This window comes from Podarcis muralis, chromosome 17, assembly GCF_964188315.1.
Source record: "Podarcis muralis chromosome 17, rPodMur119.hap1.1, whole genome shotgun sequence".
In the NCBI taxonomy this organism is placed as follows: domain Eukaryota; kingdom Metazoa; phylum Chordata; class Lepidosauria; order Squamata; family Lacertidae; genus Podarcis; species Podarcis muralis.
Window position 1 is genome coordinate 682,726 of NC_135671.1, and position 17,836 is coordinate 700,561.

Here is a 17,836-nt window from a genome sequence, read left to right on the forward strand (position 1 = left end):
ATTCAAAAGCGTAGGTGCCTCAGTACTAAAAGCCAGATTCGTGTGGGACAGATAAGGATGTGTCTGCAAAGGAACCATCACAGAATCATAGAACTGGAAGGGACCAGTTCTAGTCATCTAGCCCAACACCATACAATGCGGGAATCTTTTGCCAAGAGCTTAAAGTGAGTTTGTGTTGGTTCCTTTGCATGTGGGGCTTGCAGCTTGCATATGCATGGAACCATATTCATGGAAGACAATCTTACTTGGCTACAAGCAATTGCCAAAGAAGAAGATATGGAAGAAGCACTGCTGAGAAATAAGCAAAACAAGTATTTCCCTAAGGATTCCGTTGAGAGCAGCTAGGATAGCGTTGATCCAGCAGATGTAAGATACATAGACTTCAGTATCTCCAATACCAGGGGCCCATTCCACCTTTCTATTTAGTATTACTCACTTTTCTATTGCATTTGTTATTGTTGTGGTTGTTTAGTTGTTTAGTCGTGTCTGACTCTTCGTGACCCCCTGGACCAGAGCATGCCAGGCACCTCTGTCCTCCACTACTTCCCGCAGTTTGGTCAAACTCACGCTGGTCTCTTCGAGAACACTGTCCCACCATCTCGTCCTCTGTCGTCCCCTTCTCCTTGTGCCCTCCATCTTTGCCAGCATCAGGGTCTTTTCCAGGGAGTCTTCTCTTCTCATGAGGTGGCCAAAATCTTGGAGCCTCAGCTTCAGGATCTGTCCTTCCAGTGAGCACTCAGGGCTGATTTCCTTCAGAATGGAGAGGTTGGATCTTCTTGCAGTCCAGGGGACTCTCCAGAGTCTCCTCCAGCACCAGAATTCAAAAGCATCCATTCTTTGGTGCTCAGACTTCTTTATGGTCCAGCTCTCACTTCCATACATCACTACTGGGAAAATCAGAGCTTTAACTATACAGACCTTTGTCGGCAAGGTCATGTCTCTGCTTTGTAGGATGCTGTCTAGGTCTGGCATTGCTTTTCTCCCAAGAAGCAGTCGTCTTTTAATTTTGTGGCTGCTGTCACCATCTGCAGTGATCATAGAGCCCAAGAAATTAAAATCTCTCACTGAGGAGGAATAGAAGTTCCTCCCAAATATCTGCTTTATATACATTATTTGCACAATGGGCCCCACATGATTGGCTAATTCCGGGATTCTCCTGTAGGCCAATCAGGTTTTGCATTCACTTCTACCTGGAGCTGGATTGGGTGGCTATGTGATGGCCTGGGATTCGGACTCGGAGGCTGAACCTGAGGGATCCCAGCCTGCACAGGATTCCCCGCTTCCAGAACCAGCTGAGCCGGGCCTGGGGCTTGAGCCTGAAGGGCCCTCACCTGTGCTGGATCCTCAGGTGCAGGCACCAGCTGAGTCTGCTCTGGCTCCTGAGGTGATGGAGGACCCATTGCCTGCAGGTGCTCCTCTCCCAGCCCGGTCAGGGGAAGAGGAGGTTGCCTCTGGGTCCGGTAACCCTCCAGCCTCTCCTGAGCTGCAGAGGCTCAGGGCAGAGAGGCGGAGGGAACTAAGTTCCCGCAGGAGAAGTGCTCGCCTCCAGGCCAGGAGAGGCGAGTCACCTGTGGACCGGGACTGCCCTATGCCTCGGGGCAGATAAAAGCCGGTCAGCCCCAGTCCCAGGTTGTGGGAGCAACCTTGTTGGTAGCCTGTTCCTGCCAGCACCCTGTCCTGCTCTCCTGCCAGAGTTCCTGACCTCACCAGACTCCCTGCCTTGGACCCAGCTTCAGCTTAGACAAACAGCCTCCACACCGCACCCTCGACCTCTGACCTCGCCTCTCGGTTAGCCCCGGGACCAGCACAGGCTCCTGCGGACCAATCAGACTGCTGCATTGTTCCAGGACCAATCAGACTGCTGCATTCTGGATCCTATTGTTCCAGGACCAATCAGACTGCTGCATTCTGGATCCTATTGTTCCAGGACCAATCAGACTGCTGCATTCTGGATCCTATTGATCTAGGACCAATCAGACTGCTGCATTCTGAATCCTATTGTTCTAGGACCAATCAGACTGCTGCATTCTGAATCCTATTGTTCTAGGACCAATCAGACTGCTGCATTCTGGATCCTATTGTTCTAGGATCAATCAGGCTGCTGCATTCTGAATCCTATTGTTCCAGGACCAATCAGACTGCTGCATTCTGGATCCTATTGTTCCAGGACCAATCAGACTGCTGCATTCTGGATCCTATTGATCTAGGAGCAATCAGACTGCTGCCTTTTGGATCCTATTGATTTAGGACCAATCAGACTGCTGCATTCTGGATCCTATTGATCTAGGACCAATCAGACTGCTGCATTTTGGATCCTATTGATTTAGGACCAATCATACTGCTGCATTGTTCCAGGACCAATCAGACTGCTGCATTCTGGATCCTATTGTTGCAGGACCAATCAGACTGCTGCCTTTTGGATCCTCTTCACCTCAGTACATCACAGGCGGTATATAAATTCATGAAATAATAATAATGAAAAGCCGACTCCTTTTCTCCGGCGCCTCCCGGAGGCGACCAGGCCGCGCGCGCGCCCCCGCGCCCTCCCTCCCTCCCTCCCCCCTCCCTCCCGGCGCCGCAGCGCTTTGCCGCCTCCGCAGATCTCCCCCGATTGGTCGGCGCTCCGGGTTTGTTTGGGGTCGCTTTCGCCCCCCTTGCGATTGGCTCCCTCAAATTTACGGCCCGGCTCTCCGGCCTATCAGAAGATCCGGAGGGGGGCTCTGATTGGGCCCTTGGCCTCCCTCCGCCCCGCCCCCCCGCCCCAGGTCCCTCTCCGCGCCCGGCGAGGCGCAATTGCCGGCCTGGCTGGCTGCGGGCGCGCTCCTCCTCCGCCCTCCCTGCCCGGCCGGGTCGAGGCCCAGCCTCCGCGTCCCGGGGAGCGGGCGGGTCCGGAGGAGGAGCAGCCGGAGAAGCCGCCGCCGCCTGGGGCTCCAGCACCTCGGAGAGCGGCTGAAGGAGGACTGCGCCGCCGCCGCCGCCGCCGCCTCCCAACTCCCCTCACAAGCTGAGGGACGGGCGCTGCTGCCATTGCAGCTGTCCCGGCGCCAGCCTTGCAGTCTTGGCCGGAGGGCTCGGCGGGGCGCGCTTCCCCCTCAGTCCCAGGTCGGGGTTCCGGGCCCCGCGCTTTCTGTGAGGGACAGCCGGCCAACAAGTTCCCGCTCGGGCCTCTCCTCGCTCGGCCACCCGCTTCTCCCGCCAGGGCCCCATTCGGACGCTTTCGCTCCCCTCACAATTGCCGTGAGGCGAGAAATTATTATTATGGGCGGCCCCGTCGGAATGAGCCCGCCGCGTTTGGCTTCCCGGAGCCCGGCAGCGCCTCTAGCCGACGTCGCGGGTCGGGCTTGAGGAGGCGAGCGAGACCCGTCGGGGAGAGATCCCCATCCCGGAGAGATCCCCATCCCGGTTGCCCGGGCGGGAGAAATGCCGCCCCGCCAGAACCGCTCTTTGGATGTCCCGGAAGCAGCCCGCTGAGGGGCAGTGGATTCCTCGCCCGACAAGATCCCTCGCGCGAAGGTTGGCGGGGAAGATCGCGAAGGATCCGCAGTTGCTGTAGGTGGCAGGCGAGCTGCCGGTCTTTCAAAGATACGCAGACGGGAGAGAAAGGAGCACCGAGGTCCAGATCAAACCATCTGTTACAGAAGCGGGCCTGGGGCTTTATATTATATATTATATTAATAAACACCAATTAATATGGAAATAAATTTTTTCACAAGAGGTGGTGAAAGTCAAGATGTCAGCGAGTTCTTAGGCCATTAGGGCAGTTTGAATGCTGGCTTGAATTCTGATGGATAGTCTTTTTTAATATATATATATATATATATATATATATATACATATACACAATGTGGATTCTTTATAAACGGCTTCCTGTGAGTGGCTCTAATTCATCTCTTCCGAATTCCTCACGTTGGGTTTGCTGAATTGGTGGGATTCTGCTCTCCCAGCCCTTTTTAAGAGTTTTGATAAAATGGAGTCTTTATATACTTCCGTCGGTAAAACACCACACTGATAATCCTGTTAATTCAAAAGACCGTTTTGCTGCATCACCGAAACATTTGAAAGGCACTTTGTTTTGCTTTCCACTTTGGGGTTGCTAAATGTGAACCTCGCAAGTGGCTCTTTCTCCTTTCTAAGGCTACTTTCTTCTTCTTCAAAATGAAGAAATTTAATTTCCACAAAGTTTTGGATGGTTTAACGTCATCCCCAGGTGGAAGCGGCGGCAGTGGCCCTGGGCCTGGCAGTAGTCCTGTGCACTCGGGAGGAACTGCAGGGACTCCCAGAGAGGAGATCCAGGAGACTCTCACTTCAGACTATTTTCAGTTAAGCAAGGTAAGAACAGCCTGTGGGGGTTTTTAAGCACAAGAAAAAAATCTGGAGTGCTAAAGCCAAGTCAAAATGCCTAAAGGATGAAGTGGAACCACATCTTTTACTTTTTAACTACTGTTACATTAGAAGTTGGATCCCAATTATTTTTTCTTCCTGGTCAGAGTAAGTAAAAATGTCAGCATCGTTAAGGGTCCTCATAGGACTTGGTCTCAGACATATATAGCAGATCATACTTTTGTCTGACTGTGGGCTGTAGTCAGATTGAACTATGACTTAAAAGTGTTTACAAGTGCTCATCCCAAATACTAGTTTATCATATTTATCATTTTTTAAAATTCTGTGAACACTGGGTGCATTCTCTGAACATTCTGTATGAAATATATTCACTTTTGGCCTAATTTTAAGCAGGGATCAGCTAGAAGGCTTCCCTTTTAAATTATCCTGGGTACAGGCCTTTTCATTTCGTAGGAGCATTACTGATACATTAATTAGAGACTGTGTCTTTGTATTCTGTCTATGTTTTCATAATACAGTTGTTTTGCTTCTTGTATAATGAAGTCAATATTAGAAACCCAGCACCTATAATTGGCAACTTTAATAATGGAGAATAGTTGGGATCTATGTTTGAGTTGCTGACATGCAGTCTGAATTATGTGGGAATATTATCTGAAAAGGAAAAGCAGATTTGATTTTTTTTAAATGTTTTGCAGCATTCAAATATTTTAATTTTTTTGGTACAGGGTGAGAAGTTATTTTTTGTTCTATGTTAATAATAGTTTTAGTAGTAATTTAGTAGTAAGATGGGGAAAGCAAAATGGAATGATGTCCTTTATGAGCATGTTTAGAAAAATAAATGTATATATTGTCCTTTTTCAATTTAGGATTTTTTAGTTACTGTTAAGTGAACAAAATTGAATTCTTTATAACTGAGGTTTTCTTCACAGTATCAAAAGCATGTGAATGGGTACAAAATGTAACCATGCAAACACATTTGTTGTGCATTAGATGTTTCAGTAAGGTGAACATTTGAAATAGGGTAAAGATGAAGTACTCACTTCATCATATTTTTCAGATTTAGTATCTAGAATTGCCATTAGCCTCATAGAGAAAAGTATCTCTGATTTCATTTGTTCTTGGGGATATTTGCATTAGCCTTACAGAAACAATGATTAATGGTGTTTTGGCCCTTTTGGATCAATTGACTTGTCAGCTGCATTGAATTAAATGTTTACCCTTAATTGCACCATGGTAAAAGCTGGCTTAATTGGCTACTTCAATAGAACTAATATTTTTCCCCACATGGACTTTACATTAATGTGGAAAAGAAACTGAAGACATCCAACCGTTATATTGCATTACCAGTACAGGCCTTCTTTACTGAGTGACAAAGCCACACACATTTTTAAAGGTGTCTAAAGATTAATCAGCTCCCTAATATCAAATTCACGTGATTCTTACATAAGAGATCAGAGGCCCTTTAATAGTCCTTCATCCCACATTGCTTGCAAAGCCACAAAATCAGTAGAGACTAGGTAGTCTGCATTGGTGAATTTTGATTTTGAGCAGGAGAGGACCTCCATGGGGAAAAGCAGGTGTGTTTTGGTAAACATATTGGTGTAAATTTGTGAGCTTTTCTCTGCCCCCTCTCCCTCATCCAAGATTTCAGTGAAGAAATAAATTGTGGCATATCTGTGGCATATTATCAATTTGCAGATGTTGTCATCCCTATTCTCAGGGGTTTATTTTTCCAGCCGGAACTTACTGGAACTCAGTTCTGGCACCTCTCAGGTCGCCACCGTTACCGTTATCAGAGAACAAGGGAGGAGCTCATGGTGAGTTCTTTTTCTAGAAAAACAGCACTTCTTATGCTTAAAAATTTCCCTATGAAAACCTGGACATTCTGCTGATTACCATCTACAAGACAAGGTTTTTTATGTCAAATAGGTAAGACAGTAGCTAGACAGATAAGCTAACGTTGCAAATTCTTGTTTTTCAATATATATTTTCCCTAAAAGACTTAGTGGGGTGAGGTGGGGGAGCTGACTCGGTCCTTCTAATTCATTGTGATACGGCTTCAGCGATAGCTTGAGTTCAAAGGTAGTAATAATTTTGACTTAAGTGATAGTGCATGTATATGTACTAAAGAAGATCCTGTTCAAAACAATATCTTCCAATCCCTGCCACAAGATGTGTAGTTTAGTACCTGTCCCTGCTAAACACTGTCCTTATTTTGTTCCTGTTTTGGTTTTGGGTTATTGGGGAAGCATTTTCAACATTTTGTTAGTGTGCCCTAATATATAGTGGAGCAATGGCCTCCAACTTTTGCAGAGCCAGGACATACATTTAATCTCAAATGGCTCTATACAAACAAACCACTTTTAATTGTGTGTTATCTTATATGCTATCTGCTCCATCCTTCCCTTTGAGTAGGGACTGTCTTGGCATATATGAAGTTGGAACAGCCTCCTGAGTTGATCTCAGCTGCCGCAGTTATCAACACCCTTGATGATCTCCATAAATGTCCAAGAGGCAAGACTGGGTGTGGGGAAAAGGATGAGTAGTGAAGTAGATTTAAGCCACAAAGGCTGTGTGGTGAATTTCGTTATCATTATCATTATTCTTTTTTAACTTTGTATACCGTCCTTCGTGGTTTTGGAAGGGGTGGAGCAGGTGGAAGGTGGAAAGCTAATGAGAGATGGAGAATGATATGGAAAGGTGAGAGAGCTTTTCTTCCCTGTTCTTTGTCCAAAATACAGGGTTGGAGGGAGTGTAAGGATCTTTACCTTCAGGGTAAATCCCTAAAAGAAAGTAAAAAAAGAGGAGACTTTCCTAAGCTGTGGTAAACCTCTATTAAGAGTCCATTGGAGGAGAGAGTGCAAAAAAAGAAAAACCCAAAGCCAGAATTCCAGACTTAAGTTAGTCTATGGTTATAACAGCAAGACTGTGGTTATCACAGGGGTCCAAGCTCTAGGTGGAATGTAAAGTTTTAAAATGAAAATCAATTTGTGTGTTGTATTGTATTTTATTTTATTATTGTGTTGTTTTTGGACTCGTCCAGACAACCTGTTTATTGAACATCCATTCGGATTTGCTTTTGCAAAACTTATGTGAGGGTTATATTTTATCTGCTCCCTCGGTAGGACTGCAGTTTTAAACCTCACAGTTTTCCTTACTACAGGACTTGTACAGCACTTATCTAAGAAAGTGTGACGTTACATGTGTCTCCTCACTAAAAGCAAACAAGCACCTATGTACAGGGGAAGAGCTTTCACATAAAAGGGTCCAAGTATGGTTTTCAGAGGGACGCGGGTGGCGCTGTGGGTTAAAGCACGCCAAAGTGCAAGTAGATAAATAGGTACCGCTCCGACAGGAAGGTAAACTGCATCTCCGTGCGCTGCTCTGATTCGCCAGAAGCGGCTTAGTCATGCTATCCACATGACCCGGAAGCTGTACGCCGGCTCCCTTGGCCAGTAAAGCGATGAGTGCCGCAACCCCAGAGTCGTCCGCGACTGGACCTAACGTTCAGGGGTCCCTTGACCTTTACCTTGTGGTTTTCAGACAAGTTTGACTTCATACCTCTTATTTAGTAATTAAGCCATGTTACACGCCATAAGTTTTTGAATTTGTGTATTGTTTACAGGAACACCTACACATCCATTGCAAAACAAACGCTAAGGAAACACACAAAAACTTTAAAAATGTGAGGACGCTTGCTTTGAGTTGCAGTACTTCCAAGGCCATCCTCTAGCATATTGGGTTATTTTGGGTCCTTAAAAACATTAAACTTCCAACAACCTATTGTTCCTTTCTGGTTGTGGGGAGGCCCACAGTGCACCTGCAACTGAATTTTGCTGGGTAGACTTTAGGGATGGGACATATCTGGAAGACCTGCCAACACTGGTTTAGGTGTCTGTGAAGTCACCATCAAATAATTCTGATAGGGGAACAGGTCATGGTGCTCCAAAGGTCCTTGTCATCACAAGGAAATTCTGGAGCCATCGTGGAGGATCTGGCCCATAAGATTCATGCTTCAGGGCAGCTCCCTCCCCCTGTAGTGCCCAGAGCAGCTGCACCAGCCCTGGAGCTGCAGTTACTAGAAGAGATGTCCATCCTTTCCTAGTTAAGATTTATTTGTTTGTCCTGGGAAAATTGTCAGGGCTGAGTCACAGAGTTGAAGATTCCCATTCTGCATTAAGCAGCTCTGACAAACAGAAGGAGCTTATGATACTGGCATTAGCCTGCAAAAGTGAATTAAATGACTGAACCAGAATCGTACTGAGGACCTAGAATCGGGGTCAGAAAACTGAACTTGTAGTTCTGTGCTTTCTCAAATTCTGTCACCAAAGGCTTATTACACAGCTGATGCAGACCAGACTGGAGCTAGGCATAAAATGAGTGGATCATTTTGAGAGTGACAAAGAGACTTGGTAGTGACATTTCTGTATGGCACAGCGAAGGAGAAAATGCTGTTCCTAGTTTTATGGGGTAACGTCGGAGGAATGTACTCCTGTTGGCTCTCCTGGACCTCTCAATAGCTTTCAGTCCCTTCAACCATGGTAACTTTCTGTATCACCTGTCTGAAAAGGAGTCAGGAGCACTGCACTTTGTTGGTTCCAATCCTATCTTACAGGTAGTATTAAGAAGGTGATGCTGGGAAACTCTTGCTCTGGACTGCAGTGCTGGGAGGCAGGTGCTGTGCATCATCATGCCATATGCTATGTGGTTTCACATGCCTGTAATATCTACATGAAAACACTGGGAGAAATCAACTCAAGATTTGGGGCATGGTGTCACCAAAATATGGGTGGTGGCCATTTCTCTTTCCCCTTTTTGTATATACCAAGTAAACCAATGGATGTTAGTAATGGGATAAAGGGAGGCCAAAAAAGTAAAGCTTAATCTAGATAAAATGGCAGTATTCAACCAGTTACAGATAGGTAGCCGTGTTGGTCTGCCATAGTCAAAACAAAAAAAATTCCTTCCAGTAGCACCTTAAAGACCAACTAAGTTAGTTCTTGGTATGAGCTTTCGTGTGCATGTGTATCTGAAGAAGTGTGCATGCACACGAAAGCTCATACCAAGAACTAACTTAGTTGGTCTTTAAGGTGCTACTGGAAGGAATTTTTTTAGTATTCAACCAGTTCTGGATGGGTTGCACTCTGCCATAAAGATCAGATTTTCAGCATGATACCACTTGAGCCAGTTTTGCAGCTGGATAAACAGCCAGATGGGCGGGGTAGAAATAATTTGTTGTTGTTGTTGTTGTTGTTGTTGTTGTTGTTGTTGTTGTTAAATGGAGTTCATAGCACTAACTTCATTTCCAGTGCCATCTGTTCTCCCAAATGTCGATTCTTTTCTATTGGACAAAACTGAAAAGGGGGAGGGGAGATGTATTTCTGGGAACATTTTTGCCTGGTGCCTAAAGATATGGAATAAAGGCACCAGGCAAGTCTCCCTGGGGAGAGCATTCCACAAACGGGGAGCCACCACAGAAAAGACCCATTTTCATGTTGCTGCCCTCCAGACCTCTCATGGAGGAGGCACACGGAGAAGGGCCTCAGATGATGATAACTGGATCTGGGTTGGTTCATATGGGAAAGGGATGATCCTTGAGGTATTAATGCCAGAGGTAACTGAGAAAAGATGGCCACATTGGCTGCAGGATCTTTGATAGCTCCAAAGCTAGCAACTTACTCCCACAAAAATCAAAGCCCAGCTTAGCTGTTACATCCTGGGCCAGGCCTTGCTGTTCCAATCAGGCTTTGCCATCCCTATTTGAGTGTCTTCACACTTGAAGAACCTGGAAGTGCAAGGTGCTTGGAGACCTCTTGGAAGTTCTCTGGCACCTCTGTTGACCAAGGTCACTGGGACAAAACTTCATGGAGTTGCTAGTAGTTCAGGTCCAAAGATGCAATCTCTTTGCTCTTCTGTTCTTTTAGACTGAGCTTCTCATTCAGCCGAGGGATATACATCTTCTGTGGCTCGCTCTTCCTCCTGGTAACCTTGGCCAGTCTTGGGGTTCAGGCATGATGTTTCTTTGCTTTAGTGCCCATCTCTGACTCAATGAGTGGGTGATGACAGAAGGGGTGCCTCATTAGCCCCATCTGTTAGCCCCAGCAGTGCCGCTTCCTGAGCAAGTTTCCAGTGTTCCACTTCCACTGGGATGTCCCCTCTCTTCGTGCCATCTGACATCATTGGCTTGAAGGGTCGGTTCTCCCCGACCAATCTGCCCTGCAATTATTTGATACTTTGCCATTCAATTTCTTCTGTAGAGGTTTGTTGTGTGTATTTGCATACTGTGGGTGGAGGCAACAGATGGGCAAGTTTTCCATACCAGCCACCAACAGAGCTTCTTCCCTTCTATGACAATCTATCTCAGTCAAAGAATAGTGTTTGAAAGATAAATGGTCTGTGAAGTATACTGACTTGCTGTTGTTGACATCTGTCTGACTTACAAGAAAATGAAGTGCACCTCTGGGGGTGATACTAAAATTGCCCCATGTTGTAGATTAGTTTTAGGCTTTACTTGGTGCCTCTCCTATACCTTTACTGTCCAGCTATTTTAGGCCTTTTCTGCAACGTGTTTCTCCCTTTGTTTACCTTTTAACTTGGCCTGCCTGCAGGTTTCCCTACTGAATTAGGACTCCCTTTGTGACTGCAACTCTCTGTAATTTAAGAGTTTAATCATGTAAACAACTCTGCAGCAAATGTAGAAGCACAAGCCCAGGAATCAATGCACTGCCTTCTTTGTCCTAATTTTGGTGGGGAAATATCATTGCATTGTACAACTATACCATATCCCTCATGTTTAACATTGCTTATTTGGAAGGAAAAATACAGCTGAACTGGGTGAAGGTGGGAAATGTGGTCCTCTGTCTTTGACTGAGAAGTACACTGTGCATCCATTTATCTAAAGTGAGGTGCCTTTTCAAACCTGTTAACTCAGCCATGAGGGAAATGCACACAGAGTGGCAAAGGGAGGCCAGGAAATGGGGATTTAGGTTCTAGCTGTGTTCACTGCATGAGAGAGAGGCTGACAGAGAAGCAGTGCTCTTGCTGCATATATGAAGGTCTGTCTTGCTCATGCGTTTGGAGGAGCCTTTCCTGCACTACCTAATATGTTCTTTTAATCCATTTTTAGTCTGATGTTGTAAAGAAAAGGTATCTGGTTATTTTATTATGAGCATGCGGTACATGTCCTTCCTTCTCCAGAAGAGGCTGGCTTAAAAAATGAAAGAAATAAAGGCAGACATACTCAGCTGCTGATATGACTCTTTAAAGGCTAACAGATAGATAGAGCTATCTAACCCTCCTGGGCAGAGGGGTGAGGTTGGATTAGGTGCCCAGCTGTCCTGGCTAAATGGGTCCCCTAATGGAGGGACACAAGCATCATTCTGTTGATGTGGCACCCCTCCTTTCACCTGCCAAAAGTGTGGGTGGGCATGACACTGATGCTTCTGGAAGGCACCAAGGTAGAGAATGTCATGGCTGCTTCTGAACTCTCTGCTTCAGATCAGGAGTGAGAGGAGAAAGGATGAGACTATGTCAACGTTGACATGATGATGAAGCCCCTGCTCTGCTTCCAGACATGCCTGGACCTGAAAAGATGGGAGACTCAGGGGCTGTGGAGGATGATGGGGGCTCAGGGCACAGTCTGTTGTTATAGAGCCAGAGAGTTTAGACAAGGAGGTGGGCCTGGGTGCCTCCCAAGGAGAGGTGTCCAGAAAAGGAAGGAGACTCATCTCCTTCCCCCCAGGGGAGCGCCCATCTTCAGGCCGGGAATGCTCACATGGAGAGGGATTCTTGTGAGTGTACTTTTCCCTTCTCTGCTTAAAAGCTTGGTGGGTAGGCAGGGTAACTTGCTGGAACAACATTACAGCTCCCATATAGCCCTGGAATTCTTGTTGCTGATCTTCGACTTGTAAACCCTGACCCTTGTGCCTGTACTGGACACATTACTGCTAACCCTTCACCTTGTAAGAGCTGTTGGACTGTATTTTGCACTTCCATGCCATTAATCTGCTTTAATAAAATATCACCTTCTTACTTATAAGTAAGTGCACCTGCCGTTGTTGTTTTTAGCAGAAACCAGGACAAGGAGGGCCTGGCCTGGCCCGGGAACCATTGGATCCCAATCTCCTGTATTTTCACTGGCATCATGAGATTGCATTGGGACCAATCCTGCAACTCACCTTTTGCTGCAGCTGCCATGAGCAGTAGGGCTGCAAATGCAGCAGTGCCTCCAATCTGCTCCACAAAACCCCGCCTACATGGAGGTGAAGTTAGGCTTGCGCCCGTAGTCTACTTCATCGGATGTGTGAAGTGTAACCCTGAATTTGCAAACATATGCCCACTGAGGGGTGGGAGCTGTAGAGCAGGCTTCCTCAAACTCGGCCCACCAAATATTTTGAGACTACAATTCCCATCATCCCTGACCACTGGTCCTGCTAGCTAGGGATCATGGGAGTTGTAGGCCAAAAACATCTGGAGGGCCAAGTTTGAGGAAGCTTGATGTAGAGCAACTTCAAAAGAACAGGCAGTGACAATTGCCTGAAAGCAAAATAGTTACAGAGAGCAGTTAACAAGGATGTACAGTGACCAAGTTAAAATGGAATGTTACTTGATGTTAAGACACATGTCCTGGCTCTGATAAGCCAATTTAACATATGCTGTGGTAAGAACAAACAAAACTGCAATCTCAGTTCAAGTCAAGGTTGACAAAACTAAACAGTCTGATAAATTGCAATAATTCAGCAGTTTCCTTTGAATCTCTATGTTCCAGTGTTCTCATTTTACAGTGTAGTTACAGTGTGCCCTGTTCTAATTGGCTGAAATTTCCCCCTGAACCTGTGGCACAACTGCATTAGCTACCGAATAGTTTTGCGGTCCAGATCAAAGTGTGGTTTTGATTTATAAAGCCTTCTGCAGCTTAGCACCCCACTGGCTCAAGGACCACCTCTCCCCACATGAACCAGCGTGGACCCTGCATTTGTCATCCGAGGCTCTTTGTGTTCCCTCTCTGAGTGGGGTGCAGAGAGTCACAACATGAGAGCAGCCTTCTCAGTGGTGGCTCCCAATTTATGGAAACTCCCCAGGGATGCACCACTACTGTGTATTGTTAGGTGCCGGGCAAATGCATTCTTGTTCCCCCAGGCTTTTGGAACTTATATTTTGTTTATCTTCTGGAGTTGAGTCGATTCTGTTCTTTTCTATATGCTACTGATGTATTCTGGGTTGTATTATTATTGTTTTTCCACTTTTAAAATGTTACTTGTAAGTTGCTTTGAGTTCTTTTTTCTGAAAATAACGATAATAGCAATAATAATTTCTTCAAACTCTGCTGCCACAGGTTGTACTTTACCTTAATTTATCTGTATTTCCTTTTGAACTGAGATACTAAAGGAGCATCTATATTAGGGTATGATAATATGTATGTAGATGTGTGTATATATATATATTATTATTAAATATTAGAATTTGCCTAGTTCATTTGTTAAAGAATATAATTAATTTGTTAAAAGATCTACACTCAGTTGACAGCCTATTAATTAGTTTGGTTATCCAGAGCTTTGTTTGCTCCAGAAATAATACTTAATGATACTGTAAAGCAACTAGTCTACATCAACTGAGTTTCTTTCTTCTTTTGCAGACAGTTCGCCATGGGTTTCCTTATCTTCCCACTGCCTTAGCTTTTGACCCAGTTCAGAAGATTCTGGCTATAGGGACAAGAACAGGTGCTATTCGAATGTATCCTTTGCTAGTATACCAAACAGTATGATTTGCAGCATAACGTACATTTTACAATCTGCGCTTTTAGCTTGTTTTCCTGCGTTTGTACATTCCAACAGGGGAACAGGAGGAGGAGGATGACATAGGGAGGGTGCTGAGACAGGAGGGGAGGCAAGTGCTTCCATCTCCCAGTTGATCTGGATGGTGAAGCATGTCTTCCCTCTCAGTTTGGGAAGCAGAGCAAAGGAATCTAGGGAGGGAGGACATCTACACTGCCTCAATAAAGGTTGCTTGTTGCTCTTCTCTGAAGTTCTTTCCCCTACTTTTGCAAGCTCCAGATTAAAGCAGCATCAAACAAAGTCTTTTTTCTTCTTTTCTACCAGTCTTTGAAACAAGCAATATATCCATGTCAGCTCATTGTTCAACCTCTGGGTTCATCTCTGATGGATTGATTGAGAGATATAAAAACTCTCATCTTTCTCTCTCTTTTTCTGTCTCTCACACAAATAAACACTTAGATTGATGGTAAACTACCCCAAAAGTATGTTTGGCGTGCATGCAGAGTGGTGATGGAATTTGGATTATTCATGAGCTTTTTATTGTCAATGGAGAAGGGAAGAGGAGGTCCTTGGGCGCAAACTCCTCCACCCCAAATGTTTGACTGGTATGAGAATGGTGGGAGAGATTTTTTTCATGGGTCAGACTGGGCCTCTTTTTAATTTCTTTTTTATTTAAAGTACAGTGGTACCTTGGTTCCCAAATAGCTTAGTTGTCAAACAAATTGGCTCCCGAATGCCGAGAACCTGGAAGTAAATGTTCTGGTTTGCAAATGTTTTTTGGAAGCCAAACGTCTGATGTGGCTTCCACAGCTTCCGCGGCTTCCGCTTGAGTGCAGGATGCTCCTGCAGCCATTCAGAAGCAAAGCTTTTGGTTTTTGAACGGTTTTGTGAGTCAAATGAACTCCCGGAACAGATTGTGTTCAAGAACCAAGGCACCACTGTATCTGAAAATTTGATATGGGCTTATGTATGTAGCAGGAACCCCCCCCTTTCAATGTAATGTAATGCACATATGAATCACCTTAGGCACTATATTCCACCAGCACCCCAACCGAGCTTCTGTTTTGCACAAAAGAATACTGTCTCAAGATGACCTTGATAAAGAGAAGCAGTAAATGCCACATACAGGAAGTTCTCCCTCTGCAGATAAGCAAGTTAGAACTGCTAGGTGTCCTGAAAATTCAGGGTCTCATAGAGCAGTATTTCCCAACCTTGGGTCTCCAGCTGGTTTTGGACTACAGTTCCCATCATCCATAGTTAGCAAGACCAGTGATCAGGGATGATGGGCAGTTGTAGTCCAAAAACAGACCAAAGGTAGGGAAACACTGTCCTATAGCAAAGAAAAATGCAATTTCTCACTTTATTCCAAAGACCAATACTAGGCCAGCCTTGTCGTTAAAATATTCAATGTTATGGTGCTATGCAATTACGTACCAACTCCACTATATATTTTATATTCTGTGTTTTGAATTAATTCCTTAATTAGTAAAGAAAATAACTTTTCACTGGTCTTGTTTTAGAATTTGTCTTTATAAGTAATCTCTGTGTGCCTTATGCTCCAATAAGGAAACATTTGGAGGAGGCAGCTGCACTGGGAACAAATACATTTAAGTACAACAAAGCCTGTGACTTCAAAGTATAGGAGTGTACATTAGGGAATTCTCACACAGGGCTTAATCTGCCCCAGGGAGACAGTGGAAGGAAAACTGTAAAATTAATGCTAATTAAACACACCTGGAAAAGGACAGAGCTTGCTTGAGCACCAGACAGGTATCCACACAGAGACTGGAATTTATAAGAAAAGTGTTTATTTTGTTTGTTTGTTCTTTTATTAAATTTCTACACTGTCCCTCATCCCAGGATCACAGGGCGATTTACAATATAAGAACACAAGAATACATAACATAGTAACAAATGAAAACAATACTCCCCAGTTTAAAAGGCCATATATTGTTTAATTAGCCAAAGACTAATTAAATATAGCAAGGACAGGTCTGTCTTCAGGCCACCGCACAAAATCAGCTATTGTTGTCCTACCATTTGTCCTTGGACTATAAGAATATAAATAAATAAAGTGTATTAAATTCCACAAATATCAAGGGCTTCGCCAATGCAACATTGATATGGACAACAACTTCAGACAAAAAAAAGAATACTGTAGTACCAAACATGCCCACATCACATACTTCAGTCACACCTCCAGCACCTATCTGTATTAGACAGTGCCAGTTAAAAATGGTTAACTGTGTTTTATTTTGTTTTGCTTTTATTTCAGCAATCAAAAACTGGATTAACTGATCCTTAACTTTGACTCTAAACAGATTGGGCAGGCCGGGTGTCGATTGTTATTGCCAACACGAAGGTGACGCTGCAGTTCTGCAGCTTCAGTTTTTGATCAATGAGGTAAGGCTATATTTACAAAAACGCAGATGTTTATTTAAACACGAGCAAAGTTATGTGTTCAAGTTTTTTTTTCTTTTTAAGGGGGCATCTGTGGGTAGAATTCCAAGTTTGAAAAAGCAAGTTTCCAGCATTTGTAGAATCTGAGATAAAAGGCAATACTTGCAAGCACGTCGCTTTTGTGTGTGAGAAACCAGCCCCAGCCTACTCTTACCTTTCAGTGCTTTTGACCAATGAGTGCAGCCATAGAAATGATTCACATTTAGGATGTGATTAGAGAGTGAAACACTGATTGTTTAGACCAGTGGTTGCCTACCTTCTGGGGACCAGGGCCACATTTGGAATTTTGAGAAGGTGCTGAGGGCACCAGTCAGAAAATGGCTGCCACCAGGGGTGGAACATAAGAAGCTGCCTATTTAGGTAAGTGGCAGTAAATCTTTGGGGCCTTAGGCAAAGGTTCTGCAAACAACATTGGCATTACTAGGTATGAAGTTGAAATTCAGAACCTCCAAGGTACCTTTTTCAGAAATGCTGTCATAAGAAACTGCTTATTGCCAAGTCAGACCATTGAGTCATCTAGGCCGCTATTGTCTACTGCAGCCTCTCTCAACCTTGGGTATCCAGATGTTGCTGGACCATAACTCCCATCATCCCTAGTTAGCAGGGATGATGGGAGTTGTGGTCCAACAACATCTGGAGACCCAAGGTTGAGAGAGGCTGGTCTACTAATAATAATCATAATAATAAATTTTATTTATATCCCGCCCTCCCCAGCCGAAGCTGGGCTCAGGGCGGCTAACAACAATCAAAATAATCCGACATTCTAAAACATTCATTATAAAATTAATTAAATCAAAATAAAATCAAATTAATGGCAACCATCAAGCCAAATTCTGTGCAGATTGCCGATTGCCAGAGGAGGGGGTCAGGCTGCGCCCTGACCAAAGGCCTGGTGGAACAGCTCTGTCTTGCAGGCCCTGCGGAAGGATGTCAGGTCCTGCAGGGCCCTAGTCTCTTGTGACAGAGTGTTCCACCAGATTGGAGCCGCGACCGAGAAGGCCCTGGCTCTAGTTGAGGCCAGCCTAACCTCTTTGTGGCCTGGGATCTTTAGGATGTTTTTATCTGCAGACCGTAGATTTCTCTGTGGGACATACCAGGAGAGGCGGTCCCGTAGGTACGAGGGTACCAACTGGCAACTTTCCAGGATTTCAGGCACGAGACATTCCCAGCCTTACCTACATTGGTTCCCAGTATGTTTCCAAGCACAATTCAAAGTGTTGGTGCTGACCTTTAAAGCCCTAAATGGCCTCGGCCCAGTATAC

At 44.9% G+C, this 17,836-nt stretch overlaps 1 protein-coding gene across 5 annotated transcripts in view; it reads left to right on the plus strand.

Moving 5' to 3' along the window:
• Positions 1 to 2,804: 2,804 nt before the first annotated feature.
• The window catches only part of STXBP5L (syntaxin binding protein 5L), a 66,209-nt gene continuing 51,177 nt past the window's right edge, over positions 2,805 to 17,836 (plus strand). For 2 of the 5 annotated variants that reach the window (XM_028711475.2, XM_028711476.2), the window contains exons 1-3: positions 2,806 to 4,329; positions 13,976 to 14,073; positions 16,436 to 16,517. In XM_028711475.2, coding sequence (XP_028567308.2) covers positions 4,156 to 4,329; positions 13,976 to 14,073; positions 16,436 to 16,517 — 354 coding nt within the window. In that variant the 5' untranslated portion in view covers positions 2,806 to 4,155. Of the gene's footprint in view, positions 4,330 to 6,092; positions 6,159 to 13,975; positions 14,074 to 16,435; positions 16,518 to 17,836 lie in introns of those variants that run through there. The other 3 variants (XM_028711474.2, XM_028711477.2, XM_028711479.2) reach the window with 3 other exon arrangements.